At 35.7% G+C, this 22,809-nt stretch overlaps 1 protein-coding gene across 1 annotated transcript in view; it reads right to left on the bottom strand.

Moving 5' to 3' along the window:
• Positions 1-1,663: 1,663 nt before the first annotated feature.
• rap1b (RAP1B, member of RAS oncogene family) overlaps positions 1,664-22,809 on the bottom strand; it is a 68,800-nt gene continuing 47,654 nt past the window's right edge. Inside the window, exons 3-8 of the mRNA XM_067427077.1 lie at positions 18,155-18,223; positions 15,318-15,374; positions 10,986-11,126; positions 8,293-8,436; positions 2,127-2,242; positions 1,664-1,968 (exon numbers count right to left, since the gene is read on the bottom strand). Of these exons, the coding sequence (XP_067283178.1) occupies positions 2,156-2,242; positions 8,293-8,436; positions 10,986-11,126; positions 15,318-15,374; positions 18,155-18,223 (498 nt within the window). The 3' untranslated portion in view covers positions 1,664-1,968; positions 2,127-2,155. The remainder of the gene's footprint in view (positions 1,969-2,126; positions 2,243-8,292; positions 8,437-10,985; positions 11,127-15,317; positions 15,375-18,154; positions 18,224-22,809) is intronic.

Here is a 22,809-nt window from a genome sequence, read left to right as displayed (position 1 = left end):
AATAATACCTCTGCAGCAAACGTGTCATCATGGTAGAGAGTAAGTTAAATGGTTTCGTTTTTTTATTTTTATTGGACTGACAGAAAATGCTGAAACAATACACAAAACATTCAACCGGCAAAAACTGGCTTCTTGTGAGCCCTTGCATGGCAATCCAATTTATTAAACCACAGATGCTCGATTATACAAAATTGCACCACTTTTAATTAAGGCTTTTAAGTTGACACTTGGCCATCCAGCCACCCACCCTTACCTCCCTCCACCCGCCGCCCATCAGAAGCAGATGATGTTGCATTTGAAATACTGTACCTCTGTCTCAATCCAAGTTTTTTTATTTTTTTTTTATTTTCCCCCTCAAAAACTAATCAGCTTTAAGGCATTTGCTTGCAGTAATCAGAACACCACACGACTCGTAATGTTTACCTTTGTCCGCTGTTGCTCGGACACTCCCTAGGAGTCATGTTCTTCACTTTACACAGTGCAAATCCTCAAAGCATTCATAAACAATTCATTGCGTGTACATACGGCATGCTGTACCCTGTCGCTCTGATGTTTAAAGAGACAAGTATTTAATGCTACAACTGCTTTAGAGCGCATTCGGCTTCTTTTATGAACATTCTTTATGATTGCACTTGATGTACAATTAATTCTTTATTTTTTTTAAATCAATTCTTCCCATTTTTTTCTCGCTTAACACAAAGTTCCCACACCCCCCACATTCAGTTAATCCAACAGTAACGAAGACAGAAAACGGAAAATTATTACAAAGTCGAAACGGTCACTAACAGACATCTGTTCCTCACTCTTTTACTGACAGGATCCAATATTTGGTTTTCATATCCTCAGTTTACACCAGATGCAAGCAAGGGGAAGGGGGCGAAGTTTGAGTATCGAGAGTGACATCTCTGATGACAGTTATGTTGTTTCTGTGTATTAAAACTCCCAATTCTTTAAAATACATACTGTCTTACATTTGATCAGGATCAGCGTTGTCAAGAGGGAATTTGAATATGTTTTATGAAACCACTCAAAAGATGAGCTTCCGACAGATACGGGGGTACTAAAACTAAATTTTCAAACCCTTTATTTTGAATACCCCTTTTTTTAAAAAGCCTGCTGTACAAAGTTCTTTGTAAACAAAACAAAGAAACCCGGCATGGCCTATGAGATGGACCTAAGATCATGAAAATATAAGTTTAGATGGAGTCTTCATGGGAAATAAAGAAAAAAAGGACTTAACACATTTGAAGGCAACATCTGAGGCTAAGGACAATGATAGTGACAGAAAAAATTATATTTTTTGAACTTTTTACATGTACATCACTGTATCCACAGGTTTTTTCCTAAATTAAAACTCAATAGCTGTTGTGAATATAACATCTCCATAATCTAGTAATTTTATAAAAGAGAAAAAAGGCAGAAGATCATGTTTAGAATAAAAGCAAAATAAAGTAAAAAAAAAAAAAAAGGAGTGAAAGTTAGCTGTAAGAATGGTTTATATAGGAGCTCTTTGGACTTCCTCTCCTCTCTGGCTAAAATAGTGGTGCTTATAAATATCATTGTAATTGCCATGGCAACGTGCACAGCCTGGTTAGACATTCCCTCCTTACATTTACAACGGTGGCTGTCTCCGTTAGCGATAACACTGCGTGTAGGCTCTGTATTTTTTTTTGTCTAGCTCTGTATTCATTTACTCGTTTATTTTTTTTATTCAGTTGCATACAGTTAGAATATATATTTATATATTTATATGTAAAAATCTCTCTCGCGACATTGGAAAGTGATGATGGTTATCTATGTGCAAAAAACTGTCATGGTACTGTAGCCTTGATTCCATAGGTTGGTTGGTTTGTTGGTTGTTGGTTGGTTTGTTAAAGGGGCATCACCACATAGGAAAGTCCATTCGATGTTAGGTTTTAGTAACGTCGGAATGCTGGCACTGCTGAAAGACACAGCAGTAAATCAGACCTGCAGGAAGAAAAGGGAAAAAAAAGAAGTGTAATCACTTTTGAATCTAAATATAACCTGAATTCTATGGTTTCTATAAGTTTAAAAAGGGCTTTGGAGCATTAGTTGTGCTGAGCTGTCAATCATTTCTGCTCAGACAGTAATGCTCTAGATCCTACCTGGCTCAGAGCAAAAGAACAGCTGTATATTAGAGCAGCTGGCAGGTGGACTTTTTGCGTGCCTTTCCAGGTACTGGAGTTTTCCTGTTGATTTGCCGAACCAGGTCATAGAAGATCTGCAGCGAGCGAGAGAGAGAGAGAGAAAGAGAAAGAGAGAGAGAGAGAAAGAGAGCGAGCGAGAGAGAGAGAGAGAGAGAGAGAGAGAGAGAGAGAGAGAGAAAGAGAGCGAGCGAGCGAGAGAGAGAGAGAAAGAGAGAGAAAGAGAAAGAGAAAGAGAGAGAGAGAGAGAGAGAGAGAGAGAGAGAGAGAGAGAGAGAGAGAGAGAGAGAGAGAGAGAGAGAGAGAGAGAGAGAGAGAGAGAGAAAAATTTCAGTGAACTCATACATGTACGATCAGATTGGATGTGTTTGTAAAGAGGCCAGATCTCAGAAGAGACAAGACCCATTTCTCATGATGACAGTCTACTCTAGAGCTTTGGTAGTCAACCTGTACTTTTTATGTCAGTGTTGTGGTTCAAAGTGTCACTTTTAATCCAAAACTTTTTTGTAGAGTCAACACAGCATTTATCAGCATACAAGTAATTTTTCCTTTTTAAATTATTATAGAATATATATACAGTCTTGTTCAAAATAATAGCAGTACAATGTGACTAACCAGAATAATCAAGGTTTTTAGTATATTTTTTATTGCTACGTGGCAAACAAGTTACCAGTAGGTTCAGTAGATTGTCAGAAAACAAACAAGACCCAGCATTCATGATATGCACGCTCTTAAGGCTGTGCAATTGGGCAATTAGTTGAAAGGGGTGTGTTCAAAAAAATAGCAGTGTCTACCTTTGACTGTACAAACTCAAAACTATTTTGTACAAACATTTTTTTTTTCTGGGATTTAGCAATCCTGTGAATCACTAAACTAATATTTAGTTGTATGACCACAGTTTTTTAAAACTGCTTGACATCTGTGTGGCATGGAGTCAACCAACTTGTAGCACCTCTCAGCTGTTATTCCACTCCATGATTCTTTAACAACATTCCACAATTCATTCACATTTCTTGGTTTTGCTTCAGAAACAGCATTTTTGATATCACCCCACAAGTTCTCAATTGGATTAAGGTCTGGAGATTGGGCTGGCCACTCCATAACATTAATTTTGTTGGTTTGGAACCAAGACTTTGCCCGTTTACTAGTGTGTTTTGGGTCATTGTCTTGTTGAAACAACCGTTTCAAGGGCATGTCCTCTTCAGCATAGGGCAACATGACCTCATCAAGTATTTTAACATATGCAAACTGATCCATGATCCCTGGTATGCGATAAATAGGCCCAACACTATAGTAGGAGAAACATGCCCATATCATGATGCTTGCACCTCCATGCTTCACTGTCTTCACTGTGTACTGTGGCTTGAATTCAGAGTTTGGGGGTCGTCTCACAAACTGCCTGTGGCCCTTGGACCCAAAAAGAACAATTTTACTCTCATCAGTCCACAAAATGTTCCTCCATTTCTCTTTAGGCCAGTTGATGTGTTCTTTGGCAAATTGTAACCTCTTCTGCACATGCCTTTTTTTAACAGAGGGACTTTGCGGGGGATTCTTGAAAATAGATTAGCTTCACACAGACGTCTTCTAACTGTCACAGTACTTACAGGTAACTCCAGACTGTCTTTGATCATCCTGGAGGTGATCATTGGCTGAGCCTTTGCCATTCTGGTTATTCTTCTATCCATTTTGATGGTTGTCTTCCGTTTTCTTCCACGTCTCTCTGGTTTTGCTCTCCATTTTAAGGCATTGGAGATCATTTTAGCTGAACAGCCTATCATTTTTTGCACCTCTTTATAGGTTTTCCCCTCTCTAATCAACTTTTTAATCAAAGTACGCTGTTCTTCTGAACAATGTCTTGAACGACCCATTTTCCTCAGCTTTCAAATGCATGTTCAACAAGTGTTGGCTTCATCCTTAAATAGGGGCCACCTGATTCACACCTGTTTCTTCACAAAATTGATGACCTCAGTGATTGAATGCCACACTGCTATTTTTTTGAACACACCCCTTTCAACTAATTCAACTAATTGCCCAATTGCACAGCCTTAAGAGCGTGCATATCATGAATGCTGGGTCTCATTTGTTTTCTGAGAATCTACTGAACCTACTGGTAACTTGTTTGCCACGTAGCAATAAAAAATATACTAAAAACCTTGATTATTCTGGTTAGTCACATTGTGCTGCTATTATTTTGAACAAGACTGTATATATATATATATATATATATATAAAGCACAAATCTGAAAACTAAATCAAAATAACAAAAAAAAAAAAAAAAACAGAACTAAATGAAAATTTCATTTGATGCCAATGATGCCAAAACCACAAACACAAAACCAATTAACCAAAAACAAATCTGAAAACAAAGCACAACACAAATCTGAAAACTAAATCAAAATAACAAAAAAAAACAGAACTAAATGAAAATTTCATTTGATGCCAATGATGCCAAAACCACAAACACAAAACCAATTAACCAAAAACAAATCTGAAAACAAAGCACAACACAAATCTGAAAACTAAACACAACACAACACAACACAACAAAACAACACAAATCTGAAAACAAAACAAAACACAAATCTGAAAACAAAACACAACACAAATCTGAAAACACAACACAAATCTGAAAACAAAACACAACACAACAAAACAACACAAATCTGAAAACAAAACAAATCTGAAAAAACAACAACAAAATCCTGAACTATTAAATTAAATGAAACCAGAACAGAACAAAAAAAACGAATTAAAAAAATAAAACAACAAAAAAATGGAACAACTAAATAAAATGAAACAAACACAAAACAACACAAAACAAAAAACAAATCTAAAAACAAAAAACAAAACTAAAAACAAAAAACAGAACTAAATGAAATGCAAAGCAAAACCAAGTACCAAACAAAAACACAAAGAAAAAAAAGAAAAAAACAGACCTAACAAAACCAAACCAAAAACACACATACACAAACAAACTATATAAAAACAAAACACATCTGAGAACAAAAACAAACAGCTCAACTAAATAAAAAGAACACCAAACAAAAGACAAAACAGAACCAAAACAAAACAAAAATATGTTCCTTTTGGGCTGACGACACTCAATCCCTCCTCGCCAACCACCTGTGAGACCACGACCCAGCAACCATTTTATTAATAAATACCCAATGGATAGATGGATCAATGTCTATCCTGCGTTTTATCACTTTGAATCCTGTTTCACTCATAAATGTGTCACATTAGAGTTATACTACATTATACAAATTTTTTTCTTTTCTAATGATACAGTGTGTGGAAACCGTATGTTGTCTCCTTTTTGGCAATAAGATCACATTTACAGCGAAACATAAAACCAAGCTCCCTACTCTTAATGCAAAGCATATTCAGGTGGAGCTAATAAAATGTGGTTTTTACACAAATGAAATGTGTCTTGGCTCCTGAACTGGGACAAGTAATATCGCTCTAGACTGAAACAGAGAGAAATCACTCATTCATAGGTGTGGACACTTCCTCGCACAGATGTTCAGCTCCCAGAGGGGCCAAAAGAGCTCCTGCATCATCAATCAGTTCCACACAACATCTGCAGCTTTTACGCAATAACCAAAGATAAACTATTGTAGCAGACAGAAACATGTTAAACAACACCGGTAATAAAGCAGGATTTGTAGTAAGGTCTCTGCCACCATGTGTTGTGTAGAGAAGCCGATTTGGGATGTGAATTGAGAAGGATAAGCTCATAATCCATGCTTTGCTATTCATAACAACAGATGAACTCAGTTATGCTAGATATAGAGATGCAGAAGTACAGGGTGCACCTTACTAAAAGGTTTTGACAATCAGCACAAAGTAGCAAACTTATGTGGATTAACAGAGCAAATGGGCTTGTCTGAACCTCATCAAATCAATAATGGCTTTTTCCCTTCATTTATTGAATGGAAAGTGAATAAACAAACAGATTTGACCATATCGGCAATTCCAACCAAGAGAGAAAGCCCTGCAAGCACCACATTTCCTGACTAATGTCCTGTCTAATTAGCTTTTTGCATCGTTTTACAACTTTACAACTTTTACACAAAATAACTTTGACTTTGTGTTGAAAATGTATGTTGCTCCACCATTGAAAATAGTTTTGAACAAAACCAAAGCAAAATGAACTGTTGTTGAACAATGGAAAGTGTTAAATATTGAACAATTATACTAAATATGGCACTCTACACCACTTGTACATTCAACTTTTGAATAAGTATAGATTAAAACTATTTTAAAATGAATAAATATGTATTTTGCACAGTGTTTTATATTGTAGTTTATGACTGAAAAAAGTTTGTCAAGATCTGATTTTGGTATGGCATAGTTACATTGTAATTAATTACTCAAATAAGTACTATTAATTAACTACATGTACTTACTATAGAGTTACTGTTAGGGTTTGGTTTAGGGTTAGTTATATTGAAATTAGGCATAGGCCTAATTTACTGTTATTACTATATATAGTAAGTACATGTAGTAATGTGTAACTACGTCACCTTTAAATAAAGTCTTACCCTGTTTTTTTTCTAACATTTTATTGCAAAATACTCAATATATAAGCTAAAAATATATATATATATAAGCTATTGGGTTAATATTGAAATGCTTAATTCAGTTATTTTGCACTAAAATATTAGCAGATAACTCTACTGTTTTCTACTGTCATTATTTAAGTAATGATTATTAGTGGATTTTTAGTACCTTTGGGCTACAAAAATAAAGAAGTGGCTGTTGGAACTTGAGACTGCCAAGAAACATGAACGCTTGTGAAAAGTAAAGCGGCCTGGCTGTGTTAACTGAAAGTAATGAATCACTATTCGCAACTAAAGTTCCTCATTATCTTATTGAGAGAGAGCTCAATAAGCTCGGTATCTGACTTTCCGCTTACGGGAGAGTCTGAGAATTTAATGATGACGAGGGTCTGCCCTTTGACATGAGTAAATGAATAATCCTGAAGCAACGCCAAAGCGTGATAAAAAAAAAGGCGAAGACCTCAAATCATCACCTTCTGCCCTGCAGTAACCCCTCATAAACTACCAGACCACAGGGGTTTCGTATAACTCAGCTTGTAAGGAGAACCAAGCAAGCACAGTCATACTGCTATGACCAACTGGACTTTCTAACTGACTGAACTCAAAGCAGCACTATGTCATGTAGGCAGAGTCGTGCTGCTCACAAAAGGGGGCTTTGTGTCTGACTGCCGCAGCTGACTGCCTGCTTTGCTAATGTGTGACTACGCTTTCATGGAGAGATATCACTAGCTGACAATGACACTCTTCTCAGACCCCAACAGAGAAGAGCAGCTCCATGGTGATGCCAGCACAGGCACGTCAAGGCAACCCAAGCCTGACCTGAACTGAAAAAAGTGTAGAAAATAATGCCCATACACAACCTATGTAGTCTCATCGATTAATTGCAATTAATACCATCCAAAATAAAAGTTGTGTTTACATAATATATGTCTGTGTGTACTGTGCACAATTATTACTTATATTTCAATACATACACATGCATGTATATATATTGAAGAAATGCTTAATATATATATAAGCTATTGCATTATTGATGTCTTAATATTTTTTATTTTGAGGTCTTTTTTAATTTAAAGGTCAGTGATAGAAGAAAAGTAGTAATATTCATTGACTCATTGATATATATATATATATATATATATATTCCATTTAATTTGGGATGTGATTAATCGATTTGACTGTGTGTGTGTATATATATATATATATATATATATATATATATATATATATATATATATATATACACACACACACACACACACACATGTGGATTTCTTTTAAATGTATTTATTTATTTATTATTTATAAAAAAAATGTTTTCATTTTTTATTTATTTAATAAAATGTATTTAAATATATACAATCAATTTGATTGTGTACATTTTAAAATATACTTGTAGAATAAAAAAGTGTCCTGCTGGTAGATGTTGTGACTACGCCATTACATTTTTTTTTTGATGGCAATTTAAAAGTAGCCATGTATTCTTATAAATAAATATTGGAATGTATTGTGAAAACTGTTCTGTGAGAGAGAGGTCTTGATCATTTCCATCAAATCATACTCACCTCATTGACGTTAATCTTGGACTTTGCAGAGGACTCCAGGAAAGCACAGCTGTTCCACTGGCGGGCGAGATTCTGGCCCTGTTCTTTCCCGACCACCCGCTCGTCTTCCAGATCACACTTATTACCCACCAGGATCATCGGCACCTGAAGGGAAACGCATCGGCTGAGTTTAAAGAAATAAGATGATACTGTAATTCAATGGTTTAGGGATTAGAACAAAAAAATTAATTATGCATTTGAGAAGCAGTGATAATTAATTTGCATTTGCAGTACACCACTGAGAAGTAGTAAAGTAGTTGATTAGATTAACAAAAAAAAAGTTAACATATAAGTTCGCAAGGTCATGATTTCCTGATGTACAAATGCTTCTCTATTAGTTTTTTATCTAGGGAGCTATTTAGAGACATCAGCAGAAAAATGTGTTGCAAGATTAGCAGAAATCATTCTTAAGGGGCAAGAGTTTGCGTCAGCTGTTGTACTTCCTTAATTTAAAAAAAAAAGATGGTAAAAAATAAATAAAAAGAGTGAAGAAACCCCTTTGGTCATTTCGAATCTCTAGATGGAATCATATTTGCATATAACACCATAAACACAAATACAACTCCCACACAACGCTCAGCTTTTCAAGCGAAACACAGTCCAGATATAATAGCAGAAGCGAAACTATGCGACACAACATCTGCATTCATTTTCGGCTGATACTTTCAAAGCAACAAGGAAATGGACATATTGCATAAACGATAAAAACCCAAGCAGGTAGCCATGGCAGAATAAATAACTGAAACGTCCTCCTGTGTTAAATCAGCTCAGCTGAGGAAGTGGACAGAAATAGTGCAGGTCAACTGAGGTCATCACACTATCATCTTTCTCAGAAACCATTTAGAACGAGTTCCTACACACACACACACCTTTTACTGGGATTCATTTCCTCCCACGCTCAACAAAGTTGGCCGCAATTCAACCCAAGCCTAGTCGGATTTTGTGGCAAAAGAAATTATATCCTAAGGAAATTTTCAAAACAAGTTGTTGATTTTAAGTGAGTTTGATTCATGCATTGATAAATTGAATTTGGTTATAATATGCATTGTGCTGTAATTTATATACAATAGTCAATGATAAATGATGAAAATGTACTCTTTATAGTCATGTTGGTTTCAAAGTTTTGAATTAATGACTAAAAATTTCACGTGGCATAAGTAAAAAGTAATACAAGTAATACTTCCTTACACCTTAATAAATGTGAGTGTACACATTTGTACGTATATTTTGCAAAGTAAAAGTAATTTTTCTTTTTAGGAATATGAATAACTTGTTTTCCTTTTTTGTTCAAAAGAGAAAACAAGCGCAAAATGAACTGATTAAATTAATGTACTATATTTGATTTCAATAATATTTATTCTACATTTAGACATTATCAAAGGCTGCGTCACAGTAGCTGATTTGTTGTAAAAAAAAAAAAATCTATTTTCAGATTTGTCATATTTCCCAATCATTTTTTTTTTTAGAACTATTACGGATTTTTTTCAAAGTTTTTTATCCCTTCATGTAGCAAGTGCCCCAAAAGTCACTAAGTTTCAAACCATTGCATGTATCAAATAAAAAATTCAAAGAACAATTTTTAGGTCTAAAATGACCAAAGACAAGGGTCCTATTATACACCCGGTGCAATGCGACACTAGTGTTTTTTTTTTGTGCTACTTTAACCCAACGCAGTTATCATTTTCACGTCCATTTTCACTATCTTGAGGCAACTGAAAACGACTGCACTATTGACAAACAAAAACCTGGTCTAAAGTCAATAGCGTCAGTATTTTGTGTTATTTAAAGAGTGCATTAGAAATATGCACATTTAGACAGGTGCACAATTTGAGTAGAATCTGCTTATTACAAATACAGAGATGCGCAGCAGCACACAAACATTTAAAATATTACAAAATAAAAGATTCCTCTCTGGAGAAGCGTTCAGTCTTTCACCTTGCAAATTGAATAGCGAATCCGCCATGGTGAGAGCTCAACTGGCTTTTAAAGGGAATGGGAGATGAGGAGACTGATTGGTTTATTGCACATTATGCCCAAAACACACCCATTACTCATTAAGAGAATAGAGACAACCCACTGGGACCATGTGCCTTGTGCACCGACTTTTTTATCAATCGTTAAAATATCAAAAGCAGATTCGGATACGCCCTAAATGCACCTGCGCTTTAGACCATGTGCTCAGATCATTTAAATATGGCCCATGGACTTGTGAGGATAAAGCCTCACCTTTGTGGGCTCATTTGTGAGCCTACAAATAACATTGCAAACAAAGAATGCCTAGCAACTCCAGAGATAACATTTCTGTGTGTGAAAACACGATAAACCCAAAAAACACCTAAATAAACATTTATAAGTAAACTTTGCTACTAAACAGTTTGGTTGCACAAGCAGACCTATTAAACAGAAAGAGGTGTTCAAGAAGGGAAAAACTCTGCCCGTATGTCAACAAAGGCAAACCTCTTCAGAGCTGAAAGGTCACCCTTATTGACAATGGCAAGCATAAGGGCTCAGGGTGGGTGTGAAAAAGGAGATAGCGGTGCTGACGACAGGCTAAGCTGAAAGCTAAAGGTACAGGGGAGCAGACGCTGAGGGTGAGTGAAGGATGATGATGATGGAGTTCTTGTCGATGAAGTGGAGTGCTGGATGAGACTCACATCATCCGTGTCTTTGACCCGCAGAATCTGTTCTCTCAAGTCCTGCAGGTCGTTGAAGGTGGACTGTGCTGTTATGGAGTATACTAGTGCAAAGCCCTGGCCGTTCTTCATGTACAGGTCCCTCATGGCTGTGAATTGTTCCTGAGTGGGAGAGAAAGAGGATGAGGAAGAGCACAGATAGTGTACGGAGGAGTTGAGTTACTGACAGACAAATTAGGGAAAAATCTCTAAAACACTCCAAAAGATTAATAGGGAGTACAAAGCATGACACGGACGGATAAAGTTTTTAAATAACTGACAGGATGCCAACATATTGTGCAAAAACTACACAGAATTTTTTACAGTTTTATTCTAGTTATATCTACATATGATATATTATTATTATATATAACATGCTGCAAACATGAAGAGGCTTTATTGATCACTTAATCAAAAATATTATTAGTAGTAAAAACATTCTGTCATCATTTACACACCCTGAAGTCATCAAGCAGATCTCGCCTGCCACCCCAATTAACTAACATAGAGGAGAGAAGAATGGTAGTCAATAGGGGGCGAGATCTGCTTTGCTACAAACATTCTTCCAAATATCTTCCTTTGTGTACAGCAGAACAAAGACATTTATACAGGTTTGGAACAACTGTCGTAAGATGACTAAAATGATGACAGAATCGTAATTTTTTGGGGGGTGAAGTAACCCTTTAAATGCATTTCCTGAGTATTTACCTGAAACATGAATTTACACTTCCCTTTAATAATTTGGGGTCATATGTTTTTTGGTTTTTAAATAAATTAATACCTTTCAGCAAGGATGCATTACATTGATCAAAAGGGACATTAAAGACATTTTTTTTTAATGTTGCAAAAACGTTCTTTTGAAAGTTGTATTCATCTCAGAAGAGGTTTTTTTTTTCCTACTATGGAAGTCAATGAGGACCAGCCACTGTTTGGGTACTGAGAGTCTATAAAATATCTTCTTTTGTGTTCAACAGAAGAAAGAAACTTATACAAGTTGAGGGAGAGTAAATGGCAGAATTTTCATTTAAAGGTTTCCAACATTGATAATAAGAAATGTTTCTTGAGCAACAAATCAGCATATTAGAATAATTCAGCGTTTCCATCCCAGGAATAAATTACATTTTAAAATATATTAAATAGAAAACATTTTAGAAAATATTTCAATTGAAATTAGATTTCACAATTACTTTTTTCTGTATTTTTGATCAAATAAATGCTGCCTTGGTGAGCATAAGAGACTTTCATAAACTAATTCCAAACTTGGAATGGTAGTATATATTGGACTAACAAAAGAAACAAATGCAAGAGGGGGGACTTTCTACTTTTTGGCCTTGTGTACACCTGGTAGTAAAATGCATTTTGGTCGATCAGCTCACAGGGAGACACATTGCCGTTTACACCTGGTGTTTTAATCCAGTGCTTTTGTCCACTTTCAACCACTTCTGTGCTGATTTCTTTGAGAGGAGGGTCTATGGGTGGGTAAATGTATTTTTTTTCCAGATCTTTCGATCCAATAGACAATTTACATATGAATGCGACTGAAGACGACCGGAAAACATACGAGCTTTCACTGTGACAGCAGCAAATGCTGTGAATGCGGGATAGAAATCAGAAATGGTGAGAGAGCATTGTGCTTGGTACATCTTTCGTCTTCAAACAAAACTTTGGTCTCTAGCCGACAAAGTAGAAATCCCATCTGGTTAGCTCGCTTCTTATAATGTTTATGTGGTAGGTCAGTAGGCGGTCTTCTATGGCTGTTCGAACACATCGAAAGCAATTTGGTCAAATGCATTTTTGACTACTTCTGAAAGGGGTCGACTTTTAGACACAGCTTGCACTTGTATATATAGCGCTGTCCACTTGTGATCGACCAAAACACATCCATACCAGGTGTAATAAACAGGGCCTAAGTTAATAATAAAGCTGAGAACATCTTTCACATTGCGGTTTTAGACAGTCCTGTCCTGTTAAGTTACTAAGGCCAGAGGCACATCAGTATCTCCGCAGCTTTGTTTCCTCTGGGTCAGTGTGCTGAATGCGGTCAGAGCTGCTGAAACCCGCGGAGAATGAAAATGGTTGTCAAAGGTAACGTGTAATATGTGTAGTGAAGGAAGGCTAGGAAGGAGAAATAATGATCTTTCTCTCCAGCGGACACAACAGTGTCTCATTAAACGTGCTAGTGAGTGGGCATGAGCTTTGGATTTGTTGAGGAGAAGTCCACACAAAAACAAACTCAAGGACTTGTGTAATCTTTCTTACATCCATGAATTACAGAAGAAGATATTTTAAAGAATGTTTTCATCCCTTTTGGAGATTGATGTTGGTCACCATTCACTTTCATTACAAGGAAAAGAGCAGCGTGAACATTCTTCAAAAAACATATATTGTGTTCCACAGATGAAGTAAAGTCATTCAAGTTTGGAACAACATGAGAGAGTAAATGTTACAGAATGTTAATTTTAAGGAGAACTATCCTTTTCATAGCTGTGATACATATTGTTTGCACTTTGCAGATCGACTTGTCGTGTAAAGTTTAAGTTAGTTCAGCCATTATACAACAAGTTAAGTCCCCTTGAACTCTTGACTTTGTGTTTTCAGCTCACTTACTTTCAGATTTAATTAAGATTATGTTCTTGAGTGCAATTAGCACTAGATTTAATAGTGATCATTTCGGAACAAGTGCCACTCCTACTGTACAAAAACTAGCCAATTTGTAGTTTGCATCTCTGACAGTAATATTCTCAGTTTCTTTGGCTCGGATTCATTTGACCGTGGCTCCATTCTGGGGCAGAGAGCCCAAGGACAACATTCACCATCTGTCACTACAACTCAGAGTTGTAAAACAGAGGCTTGCGGAACTGGAAGTATGTCTTTATCCCCCACAGGGGTCAAAAATGTTCTGTAACCTCCTGCACCTGTATGAGGACATCCACGAAGATGCGCATGTACACAGCTATTCATCATTTAACTTACAGTAGGGGGCAACACACTAAAATGTACAGTCATGACACACACTCAGCAATAGCTCTCTCATCATCTGAGAGAAAAACAGTCCGATTGTTTTACGTTAAGATATTTTCACCAACAACAACAAAAAATTTTTTTTTTTTGAGCGTACAGCTTGTTTCTTCTGCAATCTATTTAATCTCCAGGTTATTAGTTAAAAGTTAACATGGATGACTTACTGGCAGCTACCATACAAGATTTTATCTTGACTGTGACGTCAGGGAACATTTAAACACTAGTCTAAACACTGAATTGAACAATCATTACATCTATGTTATGATATATATAAATCCATGTTATTTTATTAAAGCATCTAGTTGAAAGCTCATCAGCTGATCAATATACTGTACTAAAAAGCACTCGATACCAAATAAAGTAATATTAATATTCAGTAAAATTAATAATAATTTAGTTTTCATGTGTGCTTTTATTAGAAATACAGTGGGATAGGTTATAATTTAGAATTGATTATCATGGAACATAAAGGTTTATATTTAAATAATCAGTATATATTTTATAGATGTAATATGTATGTATATACAAACATTTTTATAATTGATTTGAAATCACTAATACATATAATATATGTGTGTGTATACTGTATAGACACAAACATATACATATATATAAATGTAACTATATATATGTATGCACATATATACACTTTATGTGTGTATATATATATATATATATATATATATATAAACATTAAAGCTTTCTTTGTAGGCGATATATTATAGTGTATATTTGTGTATTAATGTATAGAATTATATACATAAATACACATTATATAGTGTATTAATGTACACTAATCTATTATTAATACACGTAATTTTCTGCAATATTATTGATTTGACTGCACTGATGCTATCGGATGAGAACTAAACTGAGCTGGAGGATGACATCACTGCTTTCTCCAGAGCTGCTTTATAGATTAATTGAAATCATTCCATAATTGATCATCTTTACAGCTATTGAACCGAACTGAATCAACAGTAAACTGATTTCAGCTGAATAATGACCGTTTAATATTGTCATTTTAGAGCTGATTTACAGCATAATTGAATTCTGTTTGCATCATAATTTTTCTGTTTTGTCACTGTAAAGCTGCTTTGAAACGATCTGTATTGTATAAAATGCTATATAAACAAAGGTGACTTGAATTATCATAATATTAAAACCTGTATTACTGGCTTAAAAATGTTCTCTCATGTGAAGTACATTCATACAAATAATTATTATACCAAAGGTTGCAGATTTATAGTAATATGCAAGTTACCAACGAAAGTTCTGATCACAAACTCTTACCGTTCCGGCAGTATCCAGAATTTCCAACATACACTGCTGCCCATCCACCTCCACTTGCTGTAAAAATAGAAAAAACACAGAAAATCAACAACAAACTGAGAGGCATCGTCAGCTGCATCATTAAAAAAACCAGCATCTAATGACATATGAGCCTGTACTGTTTATGAGCGCTCATCATTGCCACCTCCCGCAGAGTTCTATAAGGAACATTCCAGCACGGCCAACTTCCTGTGGTCTCTAATTGAGGTGGCAGCACACTTTCTGCATTAATCACTAATTTAAAGAGAGGCTATGGGGGTTTATTAAGCACAAAAAGACTATAACACTTCCGGATTGAATCATCATATTAGCCTAAGTTATATGTTATATGTGCTAGCATGTCCAGATCTTAGTGTTTCCTGATCTGATTTCAATACAATAATGTTTATCCAGTTCATGTACAGTGGTTCCCAGCATGTATTTGGACACTTCAAAAAATAAATCAATAAAGCATAATTATTTTATGTTTCAAATTAGTTAGATTAGTTGTCACATAGTAGGTTTGTAGTTAATTTGATGGGCTGACTTCACATACTAAAAACTACCTTGTTTGTCTAAAGTTTGTTTTTAAAAACTTGTTTTTTTTATTAAACGTAATGAAATTCATATTTTAAGATATTTTAGGCATGAATTGAGTGTCCAAAAATAGCCAAATATATTTGGGGATTGAATAAAATCTAGGATTTAAATATCATACTGTACATCAACACCGGTAAGCTTCGCCTACAGGAAGTGCCCATGGGACAGCAGCATAAGCTACGGCGAGGAAGGGAGGTGCTGCTCAAGATGGGACTTCCTTTTACTGTTTGAGGGAAGGTTCATTTATAGACACGGCCTTTGTCTCAGGGCCTTGGACAGAGGCCATGAAAATATAAACATCATCGAACGCAGCAGTATGAGTGCGGGGTCGATGAGACATCCCACAAACACACACACAGCATTTGCTTTGACGTGTGTTACTAGGGTGGGACAGTATACGTCCTGTAGAAATGTGTCAATTGATAGAGATTCTGTCATGATATACCCGCAGTGCAATTTGAAAAAATCTGACGCAAGCAGAAAACTATGTTCTACTCTGCAAAGCTGTGTTGCAGATGGCCGTTTACAGTACATCGATTATAGACAGCTTCATTGATTATAATGGGAGTCATTTACTTTTAATGCAAAGCACTGCAGTCTGCACCATTTGGGTTTGGTGTAACTGTAGGTTCTTTAACAATTTAGGACATAAATATGTGTTATATAGTGTTATATTTTAATCCGGATTATATTATTATATATTTTCATTGTTTGGGGTAATGCATTACAAGTATTGCGAAGATTTTTGAGCAATGTTGCTTGGGCACTTTCCTGTTGAGAATGGGCAAGAAATTTCTCACCTGGTTCGCCCACTGACGACAACATTGCCCAGCAACATTGCTCAAAAAGTTGCTCTGTGTATTATCACCTTAAGTTACATAATCAGATTACTTTTTCAAGTAACTAGTAAAATACTCTTACATTTACAACAAAATATTTGAGTTACTTTTTCAAAATAAGCAATTCAAAATACTGTTTCCATTTATTGAGTGTCAGCTGCAAACTCTAGTATGCTGATCTATTTTAACCATACGAATAAGCAAAACTTTGTTAAGTTAGACATCATGCATGTTATTTTTGTTTGTTTGTTTGTTTAGCTTTTATTGCTAAAGTAAGAGTGTTGAACATTTTACTCCTGCATTTGTTTTCAATGTTTCTTTGAGCTGTTCGGACATGAATTCTACTTTCCGTTAGCCTGAGGCTTATTCATTTAACTTTTAGCGTGAAAGGGCCTTTACATTTGCCAAAAAAAAAAAAAAAAAAAAAAATCATATTAAAAATCAAACAAGCAAGCTCCACCCAAGTGAGAAAAAGCAACACAAAAGCAATGCAATTCAATACTTTCCATAAAAAGTAACTAAGTAACACAATTAGTTACTTTTTTAGGGGAAATGCAATATTGTAATGCATTACTTTTAAAAGTAACAGACCCAGTTTATATTAGGTGGCCTTAACTACTACGTAAAAACATTTAAATTAATAATTTAATACAATGCACTTATTGTGTACATACACGTACTTACATTGTACTTATTTTGATTTATTTTTAAATACTTGCATGTAATTACATCTGTAATTTATTTATTTAGTTACATTTATAAGTACACACTTCCCTTCCCTTACACCCAACTCTTAAAACTAACCCAAACCTCCACATCTGTCCCTAACTTTACCCGTTAAAGGTAACTTAACCTAACCCGTATCCCACCTTAATATCAGCAAAAGTGTTTTTGCACTACAATATGAACACAATAAGAACATTGTAATTATTATTTTTTAATTGTAAGTACATAGTAGTTAAGGCCACCTAATGTAAAGTGGGACCAAAGTGACTTTCCCCAGCACTGTATTAATGTAACTGTTTATATTGGTTATTACACATTGGTGGCTCACAAATGGCTCATCCAATGAGATTTTGATATAATGTACTTTATTATTTATTTTTTATATAATTCACTCAATTATAAAATTAGTATGGATTACTCAGTGTATGCAATATATAAAACATTTTTAGGTTGCATTTACTGCAAAAAAAGAAGGAAAAAAAAGAAAAGAAATTAGACTATATTGGGATATTTAGAGTCAAAGGCCCATTCCATGTGTTACTGTACAACATGTGTTGCTCTTGGGAAAAGATTAAATTGGGTTTTGAGTCTGGAAACCATTATAAAGACATTGGTTTGACAACTGATTCACAATAACAATAAAGCATAACTTGCCTTTCTGTACGAGTCTTCTATTGTGGGGTCATACTTTTCCACAAAGATCCCTTGGACAAACTGAACAGTCTGGAGAGCGAGAGAAGAGAGGGAAAAACAAAGAGAAAGACATGCCCATTAAACGTCACGATACTCAAACATGAGCATGTTGACACAGTGCAAAATCACTTTCACTTCCAGGGGCTGATGGGGAATTCCATTCGAAAGGCTCTTGGATGTTTTGCGTTGGTTTATGACATAAACAAGCCACTGCGTGTCACTATGGTTTCCTTTGCCCTCAAAACCACGTAGGTGCTCATACGAAGAGGGCAATGATTCCACAGAATGGCCGCTTCACAGAGAAAGAGCCCAGGGGCCAGCCGTATAAACTGCTAAGACTAGTCTTACAAGTTAGGCTTTTTTTTTTTTTTTTTTTTTAAGACCGTTCATAACTTTATTAAGTCAGTTACATAAACACAGATTAATTTGATACCAAAAAGTAAGACTGATTACTCTTAACTAACTGCTTGTTGGTTATGTTCGTTTTTAAGACAGTCTTAACATAATGGCTCTTTATGCAACTGGCCCTACGAGTGCAACCTGCACTCACTGGTCAAGGATCAGAAAGCATTCCAACGTTGCCAGGAGACTGGTTACCTAGCAATTAACTACTAATTTAAATATAGAAAGATTTATAGATGACAACCAGAGGTAGGAGGTAAACTGGTGGAAGATTAATTGTGTTGAAACAAAGGACCGAATTAAGAGCGATCAGCTTGCCATGACTACATAGGAAGTGCAGGGGTGGCGGAGAATATGAAAATCATGTGATGCTGCCCACAGCTGCGGGGGCTTCAGGGGTGACCTTTGATCATTCTTTTTGATGCGCACTTCACCCAGGATTGATTCATTAATAAGGGCTCTGTTTGGACAGGGATCCAACACACACAGGCATATACAACAGAAAAGCATTAAAGATGCAGATCAACTGTGGGAGGGAGAGGAAGAGACTGATAGGGAGAGAGAAAAATGAGCAAAGGCAGGTGATGTCGGTCACGAGGTACGAGTGATCTCATTGTATAAGCAGTCGCCACATACAGGAGGCTTTGTCCTGGTGAGCAAGAGACCGTTTGTTTACCTAATGCCTCAATGTGCACTCAAGATAAACAAACAAGATCCTTGAAGAGTGAAGAAATAATGATGCATTTCGATTAGTGTGTGTGCGCTGTCAAATATGGTCAGCTAATGTTGTCTTTTGGAAAATCTGTCGAGATGAAACTAGTCAATAGCATGATTTAAATGGACCTCAAAAGGTTAGTTTCCCCAAAATGTTTATCTATATTATTTATATAAGTGCAGTCAAATCGATTAGTTGCGATTAATCTCATCCAAAATAAGAGTTTGTGTACATTGCTTTGATACACAAACATACCGTATATATTTAAGATATCATTTATTTAGCATATAAATATATAAAAAACACAGTATGCACACATATATTATGTACACAAACTTTTATTTTTATTTTTGCAATTAATCGCTTGACAGTACATACACACACACATACATACATATCCATATATATATATATATATACACACACACATACATACATATCCATATATATATATATATATATATATATATATATATATATATATATACACATACATACATACATACATACATACATACATACATACATATATATATATATATATATATATATATATATATATATATATATATATATTAATGTTAGTGCTGTCAAAGGATTAATCAATATATCAATTGCGATTAATATATATAATGTATTTATTTATTATAATTTAAATAGTTTATTTTACGTATTTATCTATTTATATATAGATATGTAAAATAAATAAATAACAATAAGTAAGTCAATATCTTTATAAATAAATATACATATAATACACCACTTACATAAGTCACTTGCATTAAGTCAAAAAATGTTACAGTGACAACTGTCCTTATAATAAAGAAGAAAAGGCTTCAAAATATATTTAAAAAATGTCTTTTGAAAACATTTAAAAAAAGAAAAACTACTATTTCTTAGAAAAAAATCTGCTTTGCTGCTTATCAATATTTGAAGAACATTTGCCTGCCAAATCAAGGTCATGTGGTGCAGCCAGCATGCAGGCGCATGCAGAAAAAAAAAAAAACTAAACAGGAAATGATATCATTCAGAGAGCCCTCATGCCTGAGTGTCAAGGTCAAGTAACTCTATTGTTTTAACAAGACGTGGTTTGTAAAATGTCAATGTGTTGACACTCCAAACATTTTTTTATTTGTATACATAAACTAATAAAAAAAAGTATACAAAAATGTATATAAAAAGTTTATACATAAAAAAAGAAGTATTTTCACATTTTAAGTAGAAAAATAAAGTAGTGTAAAAAGTAAATGATTCCTTTATGCCAAATATAGTGTCCGCATGTCTCAGCGGTGAATGGCAAGGTGAGATGTCTACATCGCAAACATACAAACATCTTTACTCAAGAGTGTGGCTAGTTTACTGATTGGCTTTAATCCGGCAAAGAATATTTTTTGTAAACAGAGAATTGAATCTGAGCATTTTGGCAGTTATAACAGCCACCTATCTGGTGAACCAACTCTTGCTGTTGGCGGTCCTTCCCTGTCTTCGTCACACTCCATCAGCGCCATGCACCTCAAGGCTGTTGCTGGGCCGCAGAGCGCCTGGGGGGAGGACATTGTGCATGTGTGCCTTTTTTTCGTAAGGCAGGATTAGGGCATTAAGTCAGCGGTAAGGATGCCCGAGGTTTGCCAGTGGCCCCGGAAAGGTAATGTGTGCTGATGCAGCAGAGTTTAACTGATGTGCTCCAGACAGACAGACCAGACCATGTGCATGAGAGTCAGCTGGCTGGCACATATGCTCTTAAGTCTTTTATCCTGCAGCTCTGTTCCTCATTCTCTCTGGCTGGTTTACACTAGTGCCTCTCTAATGCGTGTACACGCATACACACACACATGTGGTGTTTCCATGTTTTATGGGGACTTTCCATAGGCGTAATGGATTTCATACTGTACAAACTGTACATCCTATCCCCCTACACTGCCCCTAAACCTACCCATCACAGGAAACATTCAGCATTTTTACTTTCTCAAAAAAACTCCTTCTGTGTGATTTATAAAATGTTTTCCTCATGGGGACCTAAAAATGTCCCCACAAGTACAAGGATTTCGGATATTGCACACACAGAGGCTCGGTTTCTTACAGTAGCTCTGAACTACGGCCTGCTCTACACTCACACACACTCACACACACTCACACACACTCACACACACTCACACACACACACACACACACACACACACACACACACACACACACACACACACACACACACACACACACACACACACACACACACACACACACACACACACACACACACACACACACACACACACACACACACACACACACACACACACACACACACAGTGGGCTACAAAATATCCATATATGGTGAGAGATGTGGAACCAAGGCATGTAAATTCAATGGAGGCCACTGATTACAAGGTTCCAACAAAAAGCAGTGAGGATGTGTTAAAGAGAGGAGTGTGTGTGTGTGTGTGTGTGTGTGTGTGTGTGTGTGTGTGTGTGTGTGTGTGTGTGTGTGTGTGTGTGTGTGTGTGTATACGCATTGCTCTGCTCTGAGCAATTAGATCAAATGCACACAGGCACGCTCAGCATGCTGATATCTCAGCAGCCACTTCAAGTGAAAAGGCAACAAATATTGTGGAGAAAGGGGTATCAAAGGATTAGTAAAGGTCATGCATGTAATAAAAAAGCTGTTATGTTACAATTAAGAAACAGGAAGGGTTTGTAATTGCATTACATTTTTCATTTGGGTATTAAAAAAGCACAGGGCAATTTATCATCTCACAAAGAACATAACTTTTATTTGCTGATCAAGATCCTTAAAGAAATCGCTCAACAAAAATAAATGTTTGATAATATTAATATACATTAATATTTTTGGGGAAACTGTTAATATGAGGTTCCTAAGAACAGCATTTATTATATATATATAATAGGCAGGGTCGCCGCTAGCTTAGCTTAGCATAATGAATGGAGTCCTATGTTGTCAGCTAGCATGTCCCGAGTAAAAGGATAGGATTCCATTCATTATGCTAAGCTAAGCTAGCGGCGACCCTGCCAAACTTTATTTGAAGATCGAAAACAAACGCGGAAGAGAAGACAATGCTGAATGAAGTCGTAGTTTTTGTTTTTTTTGGACCAAAATATTTCCGATGCTTCAAGAGATTCTAATGAACTAACTGATGTCACATATGGACTACTTTGATGATGTTTTTATTCCCTTTCTGGACATGGACAGTATAGTGTGCATACACTTGCATACGCTATCAGACTAAATATAAAATATCTTAAACTGTGTTCCGATGATGAACAGAGGTCTTACGGGTGTGGAACAACATTACAGTGAGTCATTAATGATATTTTTTTACAGTTTATTTTTGGTTTAACTAACCCTTTAATTTTATGAAGCAATGAGTACTTTGTGTGTTCAAAATAACGACTTTAGTCAACAATTTCTTCTCATGTGTCGGCCAATACAGAGCTGGCATTCTGATGTAAACCCGAAAGCGGTGCACTGTGTTTACGATGT

This window comes from Pseudorasbora parva, chromosome 20 (assembly GCF_024679245.1).
Source record: "Pseudorasbora parva isolate DD20220531a chromosome 20, ASM2467924v1, whole genome shotgun sequence".
Lineage (NCBI taxonomy): Eukaryota > Metazoa > Chordata > Actinopteri > Cypriniformes > Gobionidae > Pseudorasbora > Pseudorasbora parva.
The sequence above is the reverse complement of the archived record's forward strand: the minus strand, read 5'-3'. Positions and strand labels throughout refer to the sequence as shown.